The sequence below is a fragment of the Cyclopterus lumpus genome, chromosome 5 (assembly GCF_009769545.1).
Source record: "Cyclopterus lumpus isolate fCycLum1 chromosome 5, fCycLum1.pri, whole genome shotgun sequence".
Lineage (NCBI taxonomy): Eukaryota > Metazoa > Chordata > Actinopteri > Perciformes > Cyclopteridae > Cyclopterus > Cyclopterus lumpus.
Window position 1 is genome coordinate 10,963,729 of NC_046970.1, and position 18,133 is coordinate 10,981,861.

Consider the following 18,133-nt stretch of genomic DNA (forward strand, 5'->3'; position numbering starts at 1 on the left):
GAAGAACTTCTCACAAATCCCGAGGGAGGCTGGGGACATGGAATCCGAGTGGACCTTGTTCAAAGCCTCTATTGTGGACGCGGCTGCTCGGGGCTGTGGCCGGAAGGTCATCGGTGCCTGTCGTGGCGGCAACCCGAGAACCCGGTGGTGGACACCGGGGGTGAGGGAAGCCGTCAAACTGAAGGAGGCCTTTCGGGCCTGGCTGGCCCAGGGGTCTCCTGAAGCAGCTGACGGGTACCGGCGGGCCAGAAGGGCTGCAGCTGAGATGGTCGCGGAGGCTAAAACTCGGGCATGGGAGGAGTTCGGAGAGGCCATGGAGAAGGACTTTCGGTTGGCCTCAAAGAAGTTCTGGCAAACCATCCGACGGCTCAGGAAGAGAAAGCAGGGTCTACCCCAGGCTGTTCTCAGCAGGGGGGCGGAACTGCTGACCCGGACTGGGGACATCGTCGGGCGGTGGAAAGAGCACTTTGAGGAACTCCTAAACCCGGCCAACATGTCCCCCGGAGAGGGGGCAGCGCCGGAAGACTTTGTGGTGGTTTCACCCATATCCCTGGCAGAGGTCGCTAAGGTAGTCAAAAAGCTCCTTGGTGGCAAGGCGCCAGGGGTGGATGAGATCCGCCCTGAGATGCTGAAAGTGCTGGACATTGTTAGGCTGTCTTGGTTGACACGCCTTTTCAGTGTTGCATGGGGTTCGGGAACAGTGCCCATGGACTGGCAGACCGGGGTGGTGGTTCCCATCTACAAGAAGGGGGACCGGAGAGTGTGCTCGAACTATTGTGGTATCACACTGCTCAGCCTCCCGGGAAAAGCTTATGCCAGGGTGCTGGAAAGGAGGCTCCGACCGCTTGTCAAACCTCGGATTCAAGACGAACAGTGCGGATTCCGTCCCGGTCGTGGAACAGTGGACCAGCTCTTTACCCTCGCAAAATTACTGGAGGGGTCCTGGGAGTTTGCCCAACCAGTTTACATGTGCTTTGTAGACCTGGAGATGGCTTTCCACCGGGTCCCTTTTTTGTGGGGGGTGCTGCAGGAGTATGGGGTGCCGGACCTGTTGTCACAGGTCATCCGGTCTCTGTACGCCTGCAGTAGGAGCTGTGTTCGTCGCCTTGGTAGTAAGTCAGACACGTTCCCGGTGGGTGTTGGCCTCCGCCAGGGCTGCCCTTTATCACCGGTCCTGTTCGTGACCTTCATGGACAGGATATCTAGGCGCAGCCAGGGGGCGGAGAGGATCCGGTTCGGGAGTCTCGGGATCGCCTCTCTGCTGTTCGCGGATGATGTGGTCCTGTTTGCCTCCTCGGACCGTAACCTCCAGCATTCACTGGGGCGTTTTGCAGCCGAGTGCGAAGCGGCAGGGATGAGAGTTAGCACCTCCAAATCTGAGGCCATGGTGCTCTGCCGGATACTGGCGGATTGCTCCCTCCAGGAGGAGACAAACTGCCTACCCCAAGCGAAGGAGTTCAAGTATCTCGGGGTCTTGTTCACGAGTGAGGGTAAGGTGGAGCAGGAGATCGACAGGCGGATCGGTGCGGCTGCAGCAGTAAAACAGGTGCTGTACCGGTCCGTCTTGGTGAAGAGGGAGCTGAGCCGGAAGGCAAAGCTCTCCATTTACTGGTCGGTCTACGTTCCAACCCTCACCTATGGTCACGAACTCTGGGTCGTGACCGAAAGAACGAGATCTCGGATACAAGCGGCCGAAATGAGCTTCCTCCGTAGGGTGGCCGGGCTCAGCCTTAGAGATAGGGTAAGGAGCTCGGACATCAGGGGGGAGCTTGGAGTCGATTCGCTGCTCCTTCATGTCGAAAGGAGTCAGCTGAGGTGGTTCGGGCATGTAGTCAGGATGCCTCCTGGACTATTAGAGGTTTTCCAGGCACGTCCAACTGGTAGGAGGCCCCGGGGAAGACCGAGGACACACTGGAGGGATTATATCTCCCGGCTGGCCTTGGAACGCCTCGGGATCCCCCAGAATGAGCTGGAAAGTGTTGCGGGTGACAGGGAAGCCTGGGTCGGCCTGCTGAACCTGCTGCCACCGCGACCCGACCCCGGATAAGGGGCTGATAATGGATGGATGGATGAATAATAACATGTTCAATGTTTCCTATAGGGTCAGAGGCGCTCCTGATTTCTCCTGAGATGTCTGCAGAGCCCGGTCAACTGCCAACTCCACAGAGAGATCAAAGTCAGTATTTTAATGTTTTTTTAATTTGGTTGTGTACATTTAAAAAGATGAAATAAATTCACACCCAAAATCGTACTAATTAGTTTTTTACTATATCTTTATTCTCGTCTGACCAGGTGAGCCATTACCCAGTCCAAAAGCTGTCCCCACAGCTTCCGGGCTACGACCACGATGTCAGCCAGTGGAACTGTTCACAGCAGCAGAGGATCTGGATGAAGACAAAGCTGGACTCTATGGGTCTCTGACCAGGTTCCATTCCTTTGCGGAACCCCATGAAGATGGTGTCATTGTGGCCTTTACCTCCCCAGCCTGAATTGATCAACAGCATCTCCAATCTTCCTTCCCCAAAGCACTTTCAGCTCCATCCATTTTTTATATGGAAGCCAGTGAACAATAACCTCATGGGAAGAATGAGGAACAATGACACTCTGTCCTGTATGGGAGGTTGTGCCCGTTCTCAAGTGGCCTCTGCAGGTGTTGGTAGACCTTGTGTGGTTGTTGGTGTCACTGGACAGTACTACCTGCTGTCATCCAGGCTGTGCTGCAAAGTGTGCAAAAAGAAGTTGTACGCTGACAACCCACTGTGGCTTGACAAACTCCCAAAGAGGTACACAAACCTTTTGCCAGCCATCCTGACATACAAGAAGGCCATATGCAAATCCGTCATGGAGGAGCTCAGGCGGACTGGTAACTCCCCCAGCAACATGACAAAGCAGGTAATGGAGGTGATGCATCTGAAATTTTAGCGGGCTCACCTGACCCACCTCCTCAGCTGCCAAAACATCATGGATGGGGAGGCAGGACAGTATGACCAAGGAACTATTGCTCAGTTCTTGAGACAGGAAACAAAGCTGGCTCCCTTCGCAGAGTACAGTGATTCAGATGGCTGGAACGGGATCATTGTGTCTTCTCACTACCTGGTTGACTGCTTGCTGCACGAGTACCAACACCAGGAGAGTACCATCAACACACTTTTGCAGGGGACCTTTGGACAGGCTTTCCGCTCAGACCACACCCGCAAAATTGCGAGGAAGATCACCTTCTCATCCGGCACCATGTCCTTGTATGCGGTCATGAATGAGAACTGGATGATCCTTTCATGGTGCAGTCTGAGACTGAGAAGTCCCTGAAGCCCATGTATGAGGGATAGAGAAGGCAAAATACCACTGGGTAGACAGGTACCTTTAAATCTATATTTTTTTCAAATGGCTCATAATCACAATTTATATTGCTTTTCATATTTCCAGTTGAATAAAAGAAAATTACATAGCATTCATTAAGCTGTTAAGAATCATCGTATGACCATATACACTGGACTCCAAGTGGTGGTTCATACAACTGCTTTAACATTCATGGCTGTACTTATTCTTTCAGGGATTGCTGTGCAGCATTCAAAGTGGGAGAATTGTATGCAGGAGAGCATCTGAATTGGGATTATTGGCAAACTACTGATGCCATCGTTGCCCAGGTTACTTCTGGTAACCTGCTGAACACGTGTGCGTCACGGTCCCATTTCAGTGCGAACTTGAGCATCAAGATGGACTTATTCCACTGTATGAGGAGGTTCCTCCGTGAGTGTGTGACTCGTGCACTGTACAGTTATTTTGCTCAGTTCCTTTCTGCAGCCTTTTCTGTGGTGGACCAGGAAGACCTGCAGAGGCTTATAGACGCTTATGCCTTCTGTGGAATTCAGCCTGCCAACCCAACCAAGCCACACATTCGGGAGCACTGGAGGACCAGGATCACACAGCCTGAGGAGCTCATCAAGATTAGTGGGAGTTTTACAGCAGTTTCACCTGGCCAGTGATCCAAAGGGCGCTCCTCTCTTCAAGCCCTCAATGCTGAAGCTATGGCGGATCCAGTGAGTGCACATCCTGCGAGGTTGCCTCAGTGATCCTGTGGTTGAAGGAGGGATTTTGTACAGGCGTGAAGGATCTGTGCAGCTGAATCATGTGCAGGGTGAAGGGGCCAGAGTTCCTGTTTAGATCCCCATCAGAGGTACATCCAAGCAGGAGGGATATCATTTCCACCAGGGCCAGTGGGTCACTGGAACAAGCGTTTCCCCAGAGCGGTTTCAAGCTCAGGGGATGACTGACATGGCATGGTGGAATTACCAGTGCCTGATGGACTTGAAGCAGCCATCTTTGATCCTGCATTAATGGCCCAGCTCAACGCAGTCTCCGAACGGGTGTTGGGACACATGAAATATCCAGCATTTCATCTCTCTAGCAGAGACACTGGAGAGAAGTTTGGACTGCAATACATTGAGCCTGGTTGCCGCCCAGTTTCTGTGGACTAGGACAAGCACAGGATCAAGACAAGACTCTGCCCTGGCCCTGAGTCCACCTCCTCAAAGCAGCGTGCCTACTGCCCAGTCATCCTAATCCTCAATGGCACCACTGAATCGGTTTCAGTTTCCTCCATGCACTCCTGACTCCCGGGCCTCAGACAGGTCCAGGTAACCTGTTACGCACGACAACAGGCAAAGCTTGGTTTAGCCGAACAAACGGCGTAGTTTAATTCGGAGCAAAACAAGTCACTTGGAAAAAACACAATTCTCCCAGGTAAATCCACTTAAATGTTAACAGAAAATAATCCACACAAAAAAGTCCACAGAGATAATCCACGGCGATAATCCACACAAAAAGTCCACGGGGATAATCCACACGGAAGAGTACAGCAAAAAGATGCAAGGGAGAAGAGCGATTACCTCCACGGACATCATAGTACGAACTCGCAACGAGCTACTGACAGTCCTGATCCTTAACCCCTGTAGACAACGAGCTGACAAGCTACAGCTGCGGAATGAACTGAGTGGCTTCAGGTGTGAGCCGGAGCACGCCCGGCTCGACCCCGCCTCCAAGCCCGTAGCTCCCTGGCAGCGTGCTCTGAGGTACCGGGTGTCACTGTGCGACCGGGCTGAGTTCTGACATAACCATCAAACAGACCGACAAAATAATGGACGAAACTCCAGCATTAGTTAGTAGGAACTGAATTTCAATCATTTATTTGTATGAGGTTTTCCCTTCTGTAGGTCAGAATAATTTATTGTGCTCTTTGTGACTGTGGGTCAGTGGTTAGCAGGTCCGTCTTTCAACCAGGGGGTTCGTGGTTCAATCCCCGCCCTAGTCGATGTGTCCTTGAGCAAGACACTTAACCCTGAATTGTTCCCTGTAGCTGTGTCTACAGTGTATGAATGTAACATGATTGTAAGTCGCTTTGGATAAAAGCGTCAGCTAAATGACATGACATGTCATGTAATGTAATGTCTTCTGTTTTCATAGAAACATGTCGGCCGTCGCCCTCGATGGACTGGCGGCCTGTCCAGGGTGTCCCCTGCCTTCGCCCTATGTCAGCTGGGATAGGCTCCAGCGCCCCCGCGACCCTAATGAGGATAAGCGGTATTGAAAATGGATGGATGGATGGATGTCGGCCGTCTCTGCCCCTGCTGTCCTCACCAACTGGACCTGTGAAAAAAGGAGGGAGAGTGTTTGTGTTGGACCACAAGCGGTGGCTGCCCTCCATGAAGGCAGCTATTGACAACCTGCTCAATAAACACTGTGGGATGAACGACATGCTCAAGCTTGTGGACCAGGACTATGCTGCTCTAGTTCACAACTCCTGTACAGACCCAAACAGCATGCTGCACCCAACAACAAAACACTATATCTTACAATATGTAAAACCCCTCTGCAAGTTACTAAACACCAGCTCATCTTTGAACACCATCCCAGAAAAACTGCAAGAGAGGCAGGAACTCTGGTACTCTCTGACAAAATGCAGTGAGACTACCCGTGTGCCAGTTGTAACTATGCCTGTTGCAGTTGTTAACCCACTACCACCTGGTCAGACTCTTCCTAAAGCCTCCATTGAGAAAATTGTCCAAAATATCATAGAGAAGCAACAGCAGCAACAACAACAACAACTAGTGCAAAAAAAAGAAGCATAGAAAACATGCCTGTCCTGTGGCCAGCCAAAGTCCAGGTATGAGAATGATGGTTCCTCCATCCACTTCTTTTACAAGCAGGGCCCTGTCAGATACTTTTACTGCTCCACTAAAGTGTTTTAAGCTTATGGTGCTGAAGGTCTGACAACCCCCAAAATGCCCTTTAAAGACTTTGTAGGAACAAAGTTATTTCAGCAGGAACTGTATGCCACAAAGAAAAGGGTGGAGGAGAGAGGCCAGCAAAAGAGGAAGAGGACTGAATCCCAGCACACGGAATCCCGAGACACTGAATCCCAGCACACTGGTCCAAGGTGTCGCTTCTGTAGGATGGGACTGAAGCAGGACCAAACAATCCTCATATTCACACCGGGTTCCCTGGAGTAGCAGGGAAATACATGTATTGCCCTGCTAAAGTATTTTTCCTGTATAAAGACCAGGGCATGGAGAAGGAGATGACATGGAGAGAGTTCCAGGTGTCTGCCTTTTATGAGACAGAAAAAAACAGATGGGGAGTTGAAAAGAGAAAATAAGAGAAATGGGGAGTGTTTTGTCATGTATATATTTTTTCTCTTTTTAATATTTACATTATTTTTATTATATACATTATTGTATTTGTTTTACATGTTTGTGTGACCTTGCCCAATGGGCTCTGTGTTCAATATTTACTGTCCCTGTTGTGGTGAATAAATATGTTTCATGGACTAATGTCTACATGTCTCATTAATATGTGAATCATTATAGTGAACAGTAAAGGGGGAAAAAAGGAATTAATAATGCTGCAATTTCATTGGCTGTCAGTGAGTTCCAGCTACACACGTCTTGCCCCCGCGTGAAAACCAGGAATCCTAACCGCTAATCCATATGGGAAGGGATGCCGTAAAACATGACCGAATCACAAAATGAATTTAATAATTCTTTAAGCTAAGGTAAGGTAAGGATGTTTATTGTCATTGTAAAAAAACATACAATGAAATTAAGTTGGCAACTCAGTTAGTACAGCAGTAACAGGTAAAACATGTATAAACACATTTAAGACAGGACATTCTGATTTAAAAACAAGACATTTAAAAAGAAATAAAACATAAAACACAAAACACAGGCAGCAAAGGCTTAAAAGTGAAACAGTGTTGTCTTGTCTATTTGTGTCAAAATGATGATTAATGATGATTATTGATTAGAGTCAAATGAATTATGAATATGTATACAGTGTTAATAGATTACAAGATATGTTTTGTAATATCGAAGTATCGAGTGTATATTCTGATCTGACTTGATCATGATTGGAATATATTCTTGATCGAGAACAATTCTCATGAACTAGTCATTCAAGAGAAAACATAATTTATATTAAACCCTAAATAATGTCTCTGGACAGATCTTACCATTCTCAGCTGAATTGTTAATCTCTATTCTTGTCCCATTATTACAATAACCTGCTCTGTAATGTTCAATGTGAATTGTGTGCCTCCTGCCTCAAGGGCCTGGCCTCATTGGTCCGGCCTCTTTCGCGATGCATGGCCCTGCCTCCTGCCATAGCCCTGCTGATGCCCCCCCACCACTTACCCCTCCCCCTCCTCTTTTCCTCCTTCTGTTTCATGGATTGTGGAGGTCTGGTCCATGCCTACTACTCATTATTCATAATTTATGTCATAATTGTTGAATGTGTTGTAACTCTGTAACACTTTTCATTCTGTACATATGACATACACATCTGTCCATCCGGGAGAGGGCTCCTCTGCTGTTACTCTCCTGAAGGTTTCTTCCCTTTTTTCCCTGTGAAAGTTTTTTTTCTGTTTTTTTGGGAGTTTTTCCTGATCCGATGTGAGGTCCTCGGACAGGGCCTCTGAGGCAAATTTGTGATTTTGGGCTATACAAAATAAACTGAATTCAATTGAATGTGAAAATTCATCACATTTTGTTTTATATCAGTGTTACATTTATTTTATAGCAGACGTGTCCTCGTTGCTAGCAAACTAATATTTAAGATTTTAGGATCACATGAATGCTACAACTCTGCACACCCGGAACCTTCGTTTTCGATTCTTTTGACGACCGGCGCTTTTGAGTGTTACACCTCAGACGCTTCCCCTCAAACAAGCGAACTCATTCAAGTGTTTGTTGCTGGAGGTAATTGAGTCTAACAAGTACAACTATTTAAACGCATGTCGCGAAAATGTTGATAATTGTTCTTTTAAATGTTATATTAATGTCTTAATATTGACGATATGCTTCTGTGAGCACGTTCTGTACATTTCAGGGATTGGCTCCGTCAGCTAGTTAGCTCGCATGCTGCTCTGTAACGCAGCTAACTTTAGCTAGCTAATCTCCCGGTTGCCCTTGCTTTTACAATTGATTTTTTTTTAAATAGTGCGATAAACCATTCCTCTCTTTTGTAGGTCCTGCGCTAAACGTTTGAAGATGTTTTTGACCAGATCGGAATATGACAGGTAAGTGCAACACAAACGGATTTGTCATTTATTGAGCGCTTCTTAGTGGGAACGAGCGACATTAATAATGCAAAATGATGTTAATAAGTTGTTTAAACGAGCATTTAATGGATTTGACTGCTCAAGGAATTCCGAAAGTTCCTCTGCTTCTATCCATTGTTGTTACTTAACTAGATAGCTAGTTGCTATTTATCGCATGTAGTTAGCTGGCAGCTAGTGAGTCACTTGGCAATAAGTTAGCCTGCTTTCACTTTCGGTATCGCTATTTAAAAAAATACTTTATTTCATCCGGAAAACCTAATTTTGATTAAAATGTTGTGTTCCACTCCAGATAGATGTTCAGCTAAAATACTTCTTTAAGCGGGATCTCTAAACACAAACGAAACATAATGCTAAACATATGTCTTCTCTTGTTTTCCACCGATGTCAAGCTGATAACTATTATTAGTATCATTCTTGTTCACATCTATCTTACAGGGGTGTGAACACATTCTCTCCTGAAGGGAGATTGTTCCAGGTTGAATATGCCATAGAGGCCATCAAAGTGAGTATTACATCCCTTAGGTTGACCAATAGTCTTATTGTGTCTTATTGTCTACTAAATGTCCTTGAAATGCTCACACTTTTTTTTTTTTTGATCTGGCATTGCCTTTTCAGTTGGGCTCCACAGCCATCGGTATCCAGACATCAGAGGGGGTCTGTCTGGCTGTGGAAAAGAGGATTACCTCACCGCTGATGGAGCCCAACAGCATTGAAAAGATTGTGGAGATTGACAGTCACATCGGTGAGTAACAGGATAAACTAATATTCAGCTGACAGACAGATTTACTGAACCTCAGTCTTATATTTTGCATGATAATGTTCACTTTAATAACATGGAAGACATTACATTTCTCCCAGTTTGACCGTGCTGATTGCTGCTTTATAGTTAGATAGATACGTTATTCATCCCCAGGGGGAAATGTGGTTGTAGCAACAGCAAACAAGGTTACAGAGTAAACATAAAATATTAATATTAAGTATGGAAAAAAAGCACACTATACAATCAAATTAATTTAAGAAAATCAAATAATAAAGAAAATCAAAAAGTATATGGTGTATATTATATTATGCTGTAGCATGTGTATTTTCTTTCTTTCTGCCTCAAAGGTTGCGCCATGAGTGGCTTAATAGCTGATGCCAAGACTCTAATTGACAAAGCAAGAGTGGAAACCCAGGTATGAATGCTGAGCAAACAGTCATTTATCCAGTTCATTAACCACCTGATGATATACCAGTGTATAATCTGTATACATTCTTCCTTAGAACCACTGGTTTACATACAATGAGACGATGACCGTGGAGAGTGTGACTCAGGCTGTGTCCAACCTGGCGCTGCAATTTGGAGAGGAGGACGCTGATCCCGGTGCCATGGTCAGTCACTTGGCTCGTTTCCATGCTGACATACTCCTCAAGCAAATGTTGTTCGTTTTTTTTTTCCAAAGGCATAGTGTTTGATGGTGTTCAAGTAAACTACCATAACCTGTAATCTTCTTTCTGCTTTTTTCCTCCGGGCTGTTATTTATACAGAGTCGACCATTCGGTGTTGCACTTCTATTCGGGGGAGTTGATGAAAAAGGACCCCAGCTGTATGTGAAGATCACCATTTGGGCTCCCTACAAACTTTACATTTCAAACAGAGGCACGTTTACTTCAAATTCTGATTCCACAGAGACTTTACTGTTATTTGTCTGTGAATGCAGGTACCACATGGACCCATCAGGAACCTTTGTGCAGTGTGATGCTCGGGCCATCGGCTCAGCTTCTGAGGGAGCACAGAGCTCTCTGCAAGAAGTTTACCACAAGGTACAACCGCTGCATATTTACATTTACCAGAAAAGTAAAATAAAGAAATGCAAATCACAAGGACTGAAGAGTTGTGTATTTTCTCTTTGTCCCCCTCTCACTGTTTAACTTGCAGTCTATGACATTAAAAGATGCCATCAAGTCGTCTCTCACCATTCTGAAGCAGGTGATGGAGGAGAAGCTAAATGCCACCAACATTGAGGTTTGTTAATATTTTTCACCCATTTTTTGAATACTTGATTTTAGTATGGAAAGGTGCTTAAAGTTTGAATTTGTCTGTGAAAATGTGTACTTTTCACATATTGGTACACATACCCAGTGTAGTCATATTTGCATTTAGTTGAACATATTACTAATCAGTGTTCAGTTTGCACATTACTTCCAGAGTTCCTCAGGTTTTCTTTATCTGTGTCTCTTCTGTAGCTGGCGACAGTAGAGCCCGGGAAGACCTTCCACATGTATTCCAAAGAGGAACTGGAGGATGTAATTAAGGATATCTAAAGCATCAAAAACATGATAATCTTGCTTTCAATGGAGAGGACAGGACATTGAAGAACACCTTGGCGCAATGTCACAACACAACCATATCTTTTCATCAGATCAGCACATTCTTCTTTCTGAATTCAGATTATTTTTTGATTGCACAAGAGGTTTCTATTTTAATGTGCTAATTTAATTCTTGTCTCAGAATCTGTACAACTCTTTGCAAGAATCTGACCAGCGCTTACAAATGAGTGGCAAGAAAACAGTGTGGGAGGGGGCGGGGAATTTTTTTGTTACGAATCAGTTCTAGAATTAAACTGTTTTCAGAAAGTGGTCTGTTTATGTATTGTTTCAAATGTCCACTACCAAAAAAAAAAAAGATGTATGGGTTTACGGTGCTGACCATTTGTTTTTCTTTTCTATACCATCTCTTTTTCCACTTGCTGTCACTATTAAAGGAAGGCAAACATTGTCCCCAATCATGATTATATAAGTTCAAGTATTTATACACACAGTTTGCCTTTGTCACCCCTGGGTGTTTTATATTTTCTTATACAACCAATTAGTTGGTTTAATTTCCCTTTTTTCTTTTCTTACGTCCTTCATTTTCCATTTAATTTGCAATACAAAAGTAAACTAGATGCTTTTTCAATTAATGAAATCCAGTGATTGATAAAATATGATAGAACTTTATTAATCCCCATGGAAATTATTGTGCCAGATTGATTCTAAGATTACAACAGAAGAATTAAGAAAAGATTAGTAAAATTAAAACATAAATAATGGAGTAATAAGTATATTATAAGAAACACTGACACCAGTGCCAAATACAATAGCAATATTTCATTCCGTTTAGATCACGTGACTAACAATATTATGCATGATCTTAGAGGCAGATCAGGTAATTGTTTTATCCTTGGGTCAGTTTCAGGGCTTCATTACCAGGAGCTGGCAAGATAACGGCAAAAAAAAATAGTAAACTATTTCTATTCTTGGAAAAGCATCAGCCAGATTGTTCTACTTTTCTTCGGTTTCTTGGAATTTAAATTCAAAGAATAAACTCTCCAATAAAACCTTTGCGCGGTCTTTACACCAGGGGGCAGCGTAACACCAGAGAAGGAGGAAGATTCCTGCCGTCCAATCAGAGCGCGGGTTATTCTGGCGCTGGCCAATCTTCTTTCACGGTGGATGGGCAGTTATTGAAGATGTATTAGGTGATGATGGGGTCATGTGGAGCCAACTGCCCTGACGGAAAAGCTCTTCGCGGAGTCCAAAGTTGGGCAGTCTTCTCGTAAACATGATCTCCCTGTCTTGCATTTTGGCGCTCGGATTGCTTTCGTCTGCGCTGGGCTTCTACGTGGGAGAAAACGTATCAGGTTTTAGGAGGCTGCAGCGGGAGTTTGGCGGGGATGAGGAACGACATAGTTTGGAGAAGTCGGAGCTCTCGAAACGCAGCACAGCACTGAATGAACAGAAATGTACAGCTCTGTCTGCAGTAGAGTCAACCCTGCACAACAGCACCCACTCTGTAAGTGACTTATTCAGGTTTCCTTTAACCCAACATGACAACATTAAACTCCCTGAGGTGAAACAGTCTTCGTGTTTCTGGTTGTGGGCTAAAGTTCAAATGAACTCACGGGCTACAGACTGTGTCTGTGGTCTCTCAGCACATGGAGCCGCTCATGTCCACACTAAACTTTAATTTAATTTTCAAATCACTCACTCAAACAGATGATCGTGGCGATGCTTTAACGCGAGCTTTTCCAACGAGACAAGATGAGTGGTGTAGTGATTTGGAAGCTTTGTGGGATGTCATAAAGGGGAGAAATACTACAGTAAAGCCATCTGCAGAATAACTGATAATTAAAATGATAATACGATGTCATAGTACGTTGCAGCCCTGCTCGGTCTTCAATCAACATTACTAAACCTAAAGATATTCAGTTTACTGTAACGTATGACAAAGAAGAAATACATATTGATAATATGTTATTAATACACACGTGATAATATATTGTAAATAATCCAGCGCCTTTTAAATCTTTTTATATTCACAGTTATTATGAAATATTCTCTCCACCTTTTTGCATCCGTGGGGCCCTAACTGCGGTAAACTCAGCACACTCGGATCTCCGTGGTCACATCAGCCGGCACTGAAATTGGTGTGCGCCTATGTACTGACATTCATGGTAAACACGTTCAAACGACCCAGATCGGGAGCGAGCAAGGGTTTTTGCGAAGTTAGCAGAAAGATCCACGAAACACAATATCCGGTTTAACACAGTTAGCGGAAAAAGCCACATGACACAAAATCCGGTCTTCAGAATAAGATGTGGACGAATCGTATACTTGCAAATAAGGATGTTAGATTAAATTCATTGTATTCACTTTAAGTATAAAACGTGACTTTCAACTAGTGAGTTAAAGATAAAATAAACCTCAGTTGGGCATGACGTGTATTTATTAATTATTTTATATCTGACCACATTTTCTGACCACATCCAAACAAAAAGTAAATATCTTAACTTTACCAATTCAGATATTTTACAAAATAAAAGCTGAACTGATTTTGTACCTTTTCAAATAAATCATTTCTGCAATATGTAGGTAGTATAAAGATAATTGTCTCAATAATTCAAAGTAAGAGATTCTTCAAAATGAAAGTCCTACATTCGTCATTTCTGAATATTAGAGGTGCTGTAAACATATTTTTATCAATAAATCCAGGCAATGACTAATGCACAAGTGTTTAGAACATGTTGGACTTCACCTATACTGACAGTCAAACAATTTTACTGTCTGGATTAGTAGATATTTCAAATTAAATGTTGTATTTTTTTTTTTACTTCAGACAGAAAATATGGATATTAAAAGGTCATTAAAAATACTTTTTGCAATAAATCCAGGCAATGACTAATGTACATGTGGTAAGGATATGTAGGACTTCATCTATACTGACAATCAAATATTTTTTACTGTCTAGATTAGGAGATATTTCAAATTTAAAAGTCGTATCTTTGTTCTTCAGAAAGCAAATGTATGTAAATTAAAAGGTCATTAAAAATAAATTTTGCAACAAATCCAGGCAATGACCAATACATATGTGTTTAGGACAAGTTGGACTTCACCCATATTGACAGTGAAACCATTTTACTGTTTAGATTATGAGATATTTCAAATAAAAAGTTGTATCTTTGTTCTTCAGAAAGAAAATGTATGGATATTAAAAGTTAATTAAAAATACTGTTAGCAATAAATCCAGGCAATGACTAATGCACATGTGTTAAGGACATGTATGACGTCATACATGTCCTTAACACAGTTGCATAGTCATTGCCTGGATTTATTGCAAAAAGTAATTGAGTTTTTTTTTTCACCTTAATTCACTAGAAGCAGGTCACATGTTTTATACTTAATGTGAATATTATTTATTTAATATAATTTCCATACAGGTATACGATTTGTCGACATCTTATTTTGAAAACCGGATGTTGTGTCATTTGGATCTTTCCGCTAACTTTGCAAAAACCCTCGCTCGCTGCCGAGCTGGGTCGTTTGAACGTGTTTACCATAATTGTCCGCCTATAGGTGCACAACAAATTCGGTGCACAACAAATTCAGTGCCGGCTGATTTAACGACGGAGATCCGAGTGTCTGCTGAGTTGACCGCAGTTTCACACCTGATCATCTCTCATTCCCTTCACCTGGTTCTCACGCCCATCTCACCTGCAGCCCATTCCCTTGTTAGTCACTCACTATTTAGGTCCCCTCACGTGCCCTTAGCTATGGAGGACAGACAATGACTTCAGTATAAATAAATAAATAAATGCATGCATGAATAAATACAGGTATAAATAAATAAATGCTTAAATAAATGTATAAATAAATAAATACAGTAATAAATAAATACAGTAATAAATAAATAAATAAATGTATAAATAAATAAATGCAGGAATATATAAATATAAGTTATACCTAAACAGGACATCATTAAATAAATATATTTCTGTATTTCTTAATTTATTTATTTCTGTATTTCCGTGTCCTTATATGCAAATGAGCTGTGGCGGTTCAAACCTCATTGTTAAACACTATTGGTGAAGTATTGGAGCAAGACAGAAGCAATCGATCGCTAGCACATGGCCCCTGTAGACCAAGTCATAAAGCTGTCTAGGCTTGCAGCACTCATGGCTTCGACCCGGCGGCCGCTGGCAGACCTGCTGCGGGATGCGGCTGAGCAGCTTGAGAACTGTAAGTTTCTGTTTAAACGTTTAACGTTAGGCAGCATAACAACAGCAGTTGTTTAGCTACATACATACTGTTGGTCAAGGTGCCAACATACTAACATTATATTAAGCTGAACTTGGGAGCCATGTGGTGTTCACTGCTTTTTTTAATTTTTTTTGCAGCACCAAGAATCGCAAACAACCCAAGTTCCCCTCCAGGGCCACATAACATAACACCCAGGCACCCAGTGGATGGTAGGTTTCTGAAGGGTACATGTTTCCATGCTTGTGTAGACTAAATAACTATCGCCGTGATGAGTGATTTATTTATTCATGCTGTGTGTCATGTGTGCTAGGATTTAGTTGGCCAACACGTTTCTTCTGCAACGTCCTTATTCTCTTGTACTGATTTATAGTTTATGCTCTATCTTCACTTGATTCTAGCCGAGGTTTCAAGACTGTTTGGTCGGTACAATGGAGGAAGGACGACAACAAGGAGGCGAACTGTTGCTGCTCCTGCACAAGTTCATTCGTACACTCACTCTTTCTGTTGTATTAAGAATAAAAATGCATCCATAGTCCCCAACCGATACGCTAAAGATAGACTTGCTGCTGCAGGACTAGGAGAAAAACGTCTTACATTCCAAGGTATATCAGGCATCATGATTGACAGACGTATCTTTCATGAATTAAGTAACCTTTCAGAAACATTCAATGTTATTATATTTCAAGTTTGATCGGTTGATTGTATTATTATTATCTTCTATTTTCAGGTACTCCTACTAATCCAGATGACTTTAGAGAATTTGTTGATCTGAATTTGTTGATCTGCTGTGATCATGTAGGTTTTTTACAGGATCACCCTGATTGCTATTTCCTTACTAATTCGGTATGAACGTTTGAATATCTGTCCTTTACATTCTGCCCTTTTGATGTTCTTTCACTTTTTCTCTTTTAATTGAAGTACCAGGAGGAGCTCTTCTTTTCGAGGGGGAACAAGATCATCTTATTCCCTCCACTTCACATTGCCTTTTGGAGAGTAATTTCTTTGTTGTTGCTGGCCGAATGATTGGTCAGTCATTCCTCCATAATGGGCCATGCCTTGGAGGACTCAGCCCAGCTATCCTGCATGTGCTCTTCGGTGGATCCCCGGAAGAAGCCATGGGATTGTGCTGACCTTGTTATCCGTGAGACAATCACAGTGGTACAAAACATTTTTTCAGTAAGATTTTAATGGTACAAATTTGGGGCAAGGACAATAAAAGTAATACCTCATGTCAGATATTTCTCAGCGGGGTGCTGAAGCAATATTTAAACCATAAACGTAAGTACATTTCTTTAAAACATGCAATTATAGTGACTGATGTCATCATGTAAAATGTGTTTTTAGAAAAAAGGTTCCCCACATGTTGTTACAAAGTGTTAAGAATTATATTATTTGGCATGTGTTTTTGAGACCTGTGTTATCAACCGCGTGATGGAAGGTTATTGACAAATTTTCCTATCCCTATTTGTTGTATCAACTCTGAATGTAATGCAAGTCTTGAGAAATCAGGAATTTTAATCTATTCCAATTCTAATTGTCATTATTAGCTGAAGGGTACAGAAGAATTGTAATCAGAAGAAAAGGTCATCATTAATGAGTTGGCTGTGTCCTGGGATTTGCCTCAAGTCACATCTGAGAACAGAAGATGGCTCCTGGACAAACTGATCCTCCACGCTGTGAGTATTCTGATCTGTACTTAACAGATCATTTATATCAGACTGACTAATCAGAGTTGAAGTTCAGACGTTGTCTTTTTTGTGCTATACACCGATGAATGTTGAGTTTTATTAATTATTGCCAATTAGGCTATTAGTTCAAGATTAGTAAGATGCTTTGCTTTCTTTTGTGATGCAAATGTTTTGCAGGTCCTTGGAAGAACCTCAAGACAAGTTAAACAGTTACGAAGAGGGTTAAAAGAGACACTGATCTGGCATTTGTAAACTGAGAGGAAAGACACAATTCCCCTCCTCTTTCCAAGAGCATCTGCTTTACAGTGCACACCACAGGTCAGTGACCCCTTGATGCTAAGTCAAAAACACTCCTCTGAACTCGCACAAATTACTTTCTCAGAAATGATATGTTTTTCTCTTTGGCAGCCATTTGTTTCAGTTAATTACAATAAACCTAAACCGTGTGAGATGTGAAACGTTGCAGGGAAATAATTTGATCCCTTTTTTCCCATTTTAAGTTAAACCTACATCGCTGCATAAGCAAGTACTGCTCAAACATGGTTGTCTGAAGTCTTTGCATGTTGAGTTTCATAGAAATGAACTGACCTTAATTGCTGCCTAAAAGGCATGTTTTACAATGCAAAAGCCTCAAGTATGGTTCTTTAAAATAACAACAATGCCCTGATTTAATTAAAGTTTCATTATTAGAATTGACATTGTCTCATTTTCCTTTCTGCTGGTTTATTGTGCTTTCTAATCTCTTGTTTGTTTTGAAACGAGTGATAACTGATAGTATAAAATCAATCAGTCAGATGGTCTTGGAGAAGATAAAGTGGCCAACACAAGATGAGGACGAAGACAGTGATGTCTCTTTGGAGGATACATGTCGGATCACAGGATTCCTTCGCACATTTATTGAGAATGGTAAATTAATAGAAACTTGTTTTCTAGTTTAATCAATCCTGCTGTTCATGGAGACGCCACAGTTGCAGCGAGCACTGGTTTCCCTCGGTGCGCAGTCTGTGGCAGTTCCAGCCATCCCGGAAAAACTGACGGTGTTTCTGTACGTGGGGTACAAAGCACCAGTGCAGAGCATAGAGATGGATTTCATCATCAGGATTGAGAAGGCCTTCTCTCTCAAGGTTGGTGAAGATGGTGTAGAAGAGATCAAGTACGCTGTTGTAAACGTTTCTCCAGAGCCTTTCAATTCTGATGGGGACATAAATGATTTAGTCTGCCGACAATGACAGTTTGTTACAAATATTTGCGTTGATCTCTTAAAAAGGATAAGATA

The 18,133-nt window shown here is 42.8% G+C and overlaps 2 protein-coding genes across 4 annotated transcripts in view; both read left to right on the forward strand.

Moving 5' to 3' along the window:
• The first annotated feature begins 8,161 nt into the window (after positions 1–8,161).
• On the forward strand, positions 8,162–11,385 carry psma5 (proteasome 20S subunit alpha 5). Its single transcript, XM_034533875.1, has 10 exons — positions 8,162–8,249; positions 8,519–8,569; positions 9,047–9,113; positions 9,227–9,353; positions 9,719–9,786; positions 9,875–9,982; positions 10,139–10,197; positions 10,312–10,414; positions 10,530–10,616; positions 10,838–11,385. Exons 2-10 carry the CDS (start codon positions 8,541–8,543, stop codon positions 10,913–10,915), a joined length of 726 nt encoding a protein of 241 aa, XP_034389766.1. The 5' UTR covers positions 8,162–8,249; positions 8,519–8,540; the 3' UTR covers positions 10,916–11,385.
• Positions 11,386–14,912: 3,527 nt separating this feature from the next.
• Positions 14,913–18,133, forward strand: part of mdm4 (MDM4 regulator of p53) — a 28,093-nt gene continuing 24,872 nt past the window's right edge. Inside the window, exons 1-7 of one of the 3 annotated variants that reach the window (XM_034533871.1) lie at positions 14,913–15,148; positions 15,307–15,378; positions 15,568–15,771; positions 15,897–15,964; positions 16,088–16,845; positions 17,035–17,175; positions 17,791–17,981. The gene's annotated coding sequence lies outside the window, so the exon portion shown is untranslated. Of the gene's footprint in view, positions 15,149–15,306; positions 15,379–15,567; positions 16,846–17,034; positions 17,176–17,790; positions 17,982–18,133 lie in introns of all 3 variants that reach the window. The other 2 variants (XM_034533873.1, XM_034533870.1) reach the window with 2 other exon arrangements.